Raw genomic sequence first — 7,494 nt, forward strand, 5'->3', positions numbered from 1 at the left:
GAGATGGGGTGCCCATTTACTTTTACTTTACTGTGGTTCCCTATGTGAGATGGGAGTGGTCAGGGCGGAAACTGGGCAGCGTCAGTCATCAATGTAGGCCAAGCCTAGAAAGTCAGCCTGAGGGTGGTCTTCATCTGGCATTCCTATGCCGCTAGGTGCATTATGACAGTCTGGCTTATTACCCATATCTAATGGTGTTGTATCATATACATGGTAGGGGTAATAGTAATACACAAACACACACACTCACACACACACACACACACACACACACACACACACACACCTTTATACACTCACAAGTCAATTTCAAATCTGTGTCTATAGTAGATGTATCTAGTGTTGCCTCTCTGGTTCATTTATTTTTTTAAATTTCTACTTTGCTGGTGCTGGTTGTAAAGAAGAGACTGTGTATGTTTTCCCAGAACTTCTAAATATTTCTCCTTCTGATTCAGGTTCACAAAGATGGATACAAAGAACCCAAAGACTCTGTTGGATCTCGCTATACAGAGTCTGCTGAGTAATGAGTCTGTAGCAATCCAAGCTCTACAGGATATGCCAAGAGTCTTTTTTGTTCCCTTGTTCATTGCTGCCTTCAAGGGTGGGCATAAGAATATATTGAGTGAGATGGTGAAAGTGTGGCCCTTTTACTGTCTCCATATTGGGTCATTAACTGTACAGAAGCCTCAACATGAACTCCTGAAAGCCATGATTGAGAATCTTCCAGTGCGTCCTTCAAAGGACTCTGCTTCTGGGTAAGACTATAAAATAGAAACATGGAAAGACAGAAGAGGTTGTACCACAGCCTGCTACTCTCCCAGAAGGAGCAAAAAGTAAATGCTGAAGATTTATGTGTGAGGCTGTTGCCCGCAAACTTGGTAACACATTAAAGACTGATTGTATTCAATGTTCATTTTGAAAACTCTTACTGAGGGTTCTATTGATGGGTTTTCAAAACAGTTGTTACATAAGAGAAAGACAGGAGCTTTAAGACTGGAGGGGATTTAAGGCATATAAAGGATTGGGGGAGGTGAAGGAGGTTGAATTTTCATGGGAAAGATTTGTTGATAGTACAAGTAGTGTCAGCTATGGATAAAAGAATTAGTTACTAGATGTCATCGTTGATTCTACTCAGTTTCATTGTCATTGGCTTTTTCTCAGCTATTCTATCTCCTCTTACCCTACAGGAGACCTATACTGAGGATCCTAGATTTAAGGCAAGACAACAACTGTAGGACCACATGCCATGATGTCAGCATCAAGGATCCTTTGTGTCCTCATTCTTGTGCTTATTCTGACAGTTCTATCCTGAAAATAGAAGGGCAGCATCATTTTGTAAATTCAGAGTCCATGATACAGTACCCCAGGCCTGTAGAGTTACTAGTGGACCTTTCCCTAGATGGCTCCTTAGTGGAAAAGGAATTTTTGCTTTTGCTTGCAAGTAAAATTAGGGAGAGTTCAGGGTCTTTGCACATATGCTGTCGAGATTTGCAAGTTGATAAACTGTGTAACAGCAAATGCACCCTGAAATTACTTGATCTCAAATGTGTTGGTCAGTTGTCAATTGATAGGGGTTCACTGAGTGATATTACCAATGTCCTGTCTCAGATGGACCACCTAGAGAGCCTCAGTCTGTCTAAAGTCACTTTTAGATCTCTGAGTGGGAAAGTCTTTAAAAATTTCCTTGGTCACTTGCAACGTATGAACAACCTTAAGGAAGTCAGCCTGTCTTCATTCTGTCTCACAGGGCATCTGGACAGAGTGCTGAGGTAAGAGTTTGGGCCAGGGTCCTGGGTTTCCCTAGAGCCTGTTGAGAGAGCAAAGAAAACATTCTTGGGTATTCCTAAACTCCTGAAAATCGTTTGTGTTTCCCACTTTGTCGCTTCTGGGAATTTGAAAGTGGAGAAAGAGGGGTTGGGAATTTAGCTTATTGGTAGAGTGCTTGCTTAGCAAGCACAAGGCCCTAGGTTCCATCCTCAGCTCCAGGAATAAATAAATGAATGAATGAATGAATGAATGAATAAAGTGGAGAAAGAATTACAAAAATTAAGCAGCCAGCAATGTACAGACAAGTGCAGAAATTAAAGGTGAAAAATACTAGCCTTCTAGGTATGAAGAGGAAGAGGGATTGAGAAGGGGAAAGACGTTTTGCTATAGTGTTGATGCACCTAATCACAGATGCCCATAGTTCACAATGTCAGATCACTTTACTGATATGTGATCTCCAAGGCATAGGCCATGAAAGTAGAGGTTGGTATTTAGGGACTGACCAAAGGGAATTTTCAGTTTCCTGCTCTTTCTGATCCCTCCCCACTAAAAAGTTGAGCTGAAATCTACAATGGATAATGTTTTATATCAACTGCTCTCAATTTTTTTCTCTTAATATTTCTTAAAATCATCTATTATAATGTGCTGTACACATTCTTAAGATAAAAGAAATTGTATCTCAGTGTTGAAAACAAAACTTTCAGCCAGATGTGGTGGCATGGGATTTTAATTTCAGTACTCAGGAGGCAAAGACAGGCAGATTCTTTGAGTTCAAGGCCAGTATATTCTCCATAGTGTGTTCCAGGACAGCCAGGAAGATGCTGTCTAAAAAAATTCTCAGAGTCACAAAACTATTAAGGGAACTAAAGCACACATTAATTCCCAGTTATAATGCATGTTAAAAGTAATTTATTCTAGATATAAAGGTATAGTTTTCCTCATTAAATCTTTATTCTTCAGAAGTTTTGTTTTCTCCCTACAGAGTCCTGCCACCTGGACTGCATTTCTTGTATCTGCCATTCTGTGATCTTTCGTACAGAGACTTCAGATTTCTGGCCCAGAGCCCGCAGGCCACCAGCCTACAACTGTTGAATCTTAGCAACAACTCCATGTATTGGGATGATTTTGAGCCTTTTCAAACTCTTCTGGCAAATCTCTCTGGTACTCTTCGACATCTAGAGATAAATCATTGCCTTATAAATGATACTGCAATCTCTGTCCTTATCCCTGCCCTGATTCGTTGTACTCAACTCCGTGTCCTATGCTTTGTTTCTAACCCCATCACAATGCCTATGCTTGTGACTATGATGAATAATTTAACACCCTTGAAGAATCTAAAATATGTGATTTATCCTATCCCTGTACATTGCTATGAACTATGGCCTTTTCAGGGCAGTATAGACCGAAGGAAGCTTGCTCTTGTACAACTACAACTGAAGGTGATGCTAGAGCTTGCAGAGAGGGCTGACATGACCTGGATCACTTACTTAGAATAAATTTCACAGTCCAACACAGTTTCAACCCGATATGTACTACTTAAGTACTAAATGTTATTATTGGAACCCCCCACACGAAATATATATGGTACTTCCCATTGTAGGAAATTACACTTAGCGAATATAGGCATGTAACTGATTCCTACACAGAATAATTTAGAAAAGATAGAGGACTTTGAGAGTTCCTGTGTATCACTTGTCTACTATTGATATGTTTCATTTTACTGACCACAGTGATGTGCATTGCCTATAATACAGGATGATCAAATCCTAGTTTGCTCATCTCTGCTCACACTGTTTGGTTTGCTTGTTGGTACATCCCACAAATCAGAACAATGACAACCTTTCCTGCCTATATTTGTGGAAGGGGCGGTGGTTCTTGAAGACAGTGTTTTCATCCCCTAAGTTACTTTAGGCTGGTTTTGGTTGCTTTTGGGAATCCGTCAGGATTTAATAGTGAGGCCAGGAAAGAAAGATAGCAGAGGCTCTGAGGTTTCAATAGAACCTTCAAGAACATAAATATACTTTCCTGCTTCTTTGATGTAGGCCTGCTCTAAAGTTCCCACTACTTCTCATGAAGTCTTCAGCTGGCTATCCAGCCTTTGTCAGATGATTTTTTAGGTGGGATTTAGGGTCCTTGCCATAATATTCCCCTGCTTCCTTTAGTTCTCTTACTCCCAATTCTGTTAATCCTGTCATTTCCTTAGCTGTATAAATCATTCCCTATATATATTTTGATTCTTCTTCCATTAGCTATGCCCTATTTGATATGATACATATTAGCCATGTGTGAGTACTAAGTCAAACTTTTTTTATTTTCCAGAACATAACATAATTATAAATTCAGTTTGTATATCCTAGACTTACTTAGAAATGATATATGTAAAATCTATAGTTAATCATTTACACAGTGCGAAGCAAATGCCTCAGTTGTCCAGTTGCTTACCACACCAGCCCAACTGTGCTCAGATCTGAACCTAGCAAAGAGTAGACTGTAAGTAATCATTTACATATAATGTTTTTGTACTGAAATATCTTAGTAAAAGCAATGGCTTAGAAATTTATGCAGTTTTCTTTTTTAAGTTTTAGTCTGATCTTAGATAACATTAATTGAATTTTGTTTTTAGTAGAGATACTGGTAAATATATCAAATTCTATTGTACAGGCACTATTATAATAAGAAATTTGGCAGGAGACTTAACATTTGTTTTTATTAATTTTTTTGGTGGTAACATTGTATTTCCAAGTTCCTAAGAAAAAACATGTTAAAATATACTGAAATTAATGTGTCATATTTCTTTTGTGCTACAACATTTCAAATTGGCTCATATTTTCCATAATGCTTGTATCATCATATAATGCATAAAATTTCAACGACCTACTAATATTCCAGTGTAATGAACAATTTACTTACATTGTTTCCAAGTTAAAAATTGTGGAGTTTTTGACACATTGTATTAAATAAAGTACTAAAATTAGTTTTACCTGTTTCTTTGAACTTTCTTTTTTGTTTTTCCTTATGGCTCTTACTATATATTCTCTGAGTAAGCTGGGATATGGTGCTGTCAGAAGTACAGTTCTGACCAGTGTGTTACAGTGGCAGAATACTGGGAAGATGCAACTGGATCAATATTGGCATATTTGCTCTTTCCTCCATCCTTCCTCAGGTGCCTTGTTTCTGTCAGAGACACTGCACCCTGAGGTGAAAACTAGACCCTACAATAAGAGAGAATTTGGACCTCATTATTGTCATATTGACAATGTGAATGATACTCTTGGAAATTTCTAGTGCAAGAAAGTGCTCTGGATACTTTGTTTTCAATAGATTTGAAAACTAACCTAAGGGAGTCTACTATGTTGCTTCTACATGGCTGTGGTAAAAAATGTCCAAAAGCAGCTGAGGGAGGAGAAGGTTTGTTTGACTTACATGTCCCAATCTCAGTCCATCATTGGGGAAGTCGGGGCAGGAACTTGAACAGGAGCAGAGGCAGAAAAGGTTCTTAGTGGCTTTCTGAGCTACCTGTTTTATACAGCCCAGGACCAGTTGCCCTGGAGGTACTGTCCACTGTGATTTGGCCCTACCTCATCAACCATTAATCTAGAAAATGCCCCCACACACTTGCCTACAGGTCAATCTGATGGAGACAGTTTCATCTATGGTTCCCTCTTCCTCCATGACTTTAGTTTGTGTCAAGTTGACAAGAAATTAACCAGTGCAGTTGACCCTGTCAACTTGACATACAAGCCTAATGGTTGAACTATAACCTTTCCTTGTTTATCCCAAATAGCTCGTGAGTATCACAGTATAAAAGAGTATGACTTTAAATAAAACCACAGCCTTTAATTTTTTCAGTACATTAACAGTCCAAGATCTCTTTAAAAATTCAGTTTCTTAATTGTGGTTTCCTATTAAATTAAAAATAAGTTTATGAAAAATCCATAATGAAACCTATTTTGTGGGGTGATTCAAATTATAAGTGTGAGTGTATGCGAATACATATATGTAGTTAGAGGTTTCCTGCCTGGCCCAGTCAGGACAAATCTCTCTTACCCGCCAGTCCCACAGTCGCTCAGACCCAACCAAGAAAGCACACAAAAACTTATATTGCTTATAAACTCTATGGCCGTGGCAGGCTGCTTGTTATCTACCGTGTCTATCTTAAATTAACCCATTTCTGTTAATCTATACTTTGCCACATGGCTTGTGGCTTACCAGTGTCTTTACATGTTGCTTTTCATGGCGGCGGTAGGCGGTGTCTTTCTCTAACCTTCTACTTCCCAGAATTCTCTTCTCTCTTGTCCCACCTATACTTCCTGCCAGGCTACTGGCCAATCAGAACTTTATATACACAGAGCACTATCCACAGCACATATATATATTTGTTCTATTCAGAGCATTTTAATATTATGCCACATTTAATATGCCAAAGAAATGTACATGTGGAGTTTGTAAGACAGCCTGCAGGAGTTGGTTCTACCTTTCTGCCAGGAGGGTCCAAGGGATTCAACTCAGGCTGCCAGATATGATAGCAGGCATCTTTACTGGCTGTGCTGTCTCCTTGGCTCCTTTTAACAGGTGTGTAAGAAGTTCAAAATACCTTCTTTTGTAAGACAGTATAGATTTATCTGCTTCCAAATTATGTGTGGTAGATTAACATAATCAGCTTACATTAATTTGTTATAAACCATGTTTTGTAAACCTACAGCAGAGGATTTTTTTCTCCCTTCAGCCTTAAATTCTAGAATTACCATTTGAAAACTCTGAACTTGAAATATTCCACCAGGAAGCTCAAAGTGGACAATTCAATACCTACATTTTAGTTAGACCCCACTGAGGTAAAGACTATGAATAATGAATATTTCAAGGGCCATTAAATATAGAGAAAGGGAGCTGGAGAGATGGGTCAGTGGTTAAGAGCACTGGCTGCTAACCCAGAGGACCTGGGGTTTGATTCCCAACACCCACACTGTGGGCACAACCCTGTGTAACTACAGTTCCAGAGGACCTGACACACTCTTCTAGCCCCTTTTCACACTGTGCACACGTGATACACAATCATCCATGCAGGCAAAACACTCATACACATAAAAATGGAAAAACTTAAAATGCAGACAAGTCCCAAACTCACATTCTGAACTAGAATAGTGAGAAATGTTAGAATGGTGTGGGCTTTGAAAATGTAATAAAAGATGGTAGCATTAGCTGTATTTGTCAGTTCGGTTTAGGAAACCTAGAGACAAATGGTGATCCATCTTGGTGAACTAAGCAGAAGTTGATGTAATGTGATGTGTATGTGCCTAGGTATGTATTTCTGGTTCACCAACACTTCCAGGTGAGTCTCACAGGTGCCGCTGTACTTTCAAGTGAACTTCTGGTGCCTGCACATCTGGATAAGACTTGATGTCACAACTAGACTTTAAGGTCGGACTCTGCCCCTCCCACAGTTGCAGGTGTATCTCCATGTTTCACTTGTCCTAGATGGATTTCCCTCATGTTCCTGCACATGGCAGTGATCTGAACTCTGAAATCACTACTGTTTTCCAGGCCTAAAGCTGGACATAGCTGATGCAGAAGAGAGACCAGAGGAGTTCCCTGCCCTGTGCAGGGAGCCTGGACTCTATGATCTCAAAAGCTCAGTTGCTTATCGCCTCAGAACTACACCTTCCAGTCTCCATCACATCTCAGAATTCCTGCCCCAAGCCGAGAGGCCCAGAAAGCTCAGGATCAGAG

At 39.6% G+C, this 7,494-nt stretch overlaps 1 protein-coding gene across 1 annotated transcript; it reads left to right on the plus strand.

Moving 5' to 3' along the window:
• Positions 1-465: 465 nt before the first annotated feature.
• LOC118573633 (melanoma antigen preferentially expressed in tumors-like) lies at positions 466-3,263 on the plus strand. The gene is made up of 3 exons (XM_036173909.1): positions 466-755; positions 1,188-1,769; positions 2,750-3,263. The coding sequence occupies exons 1-3, from the start codon at positions 466-468 to the stop codon at positions 3,261-3,263; spliced, it is 1,386 nt and encodes a 461-aa protein (XP_036029802.1).
• The last annotated feature ends 4,231 nt before the right edge of the window (positions 3,264-7,494 follow it).

This window comes from Onychomys torridus, chromosome X, assembly GCF_903995425.1.
Source record: "Onychomys torridus chromosome X, mOncTor1.1, whole genome shotgun sequence".
In the NCBI taxonomy this organism is placed as follows: domain Eukaryota; kingdom Metazoa; phylum Chordata; class Mammalia; order Rodentia; family Cricetidae; genus Onychomys; species Onychomys torridus.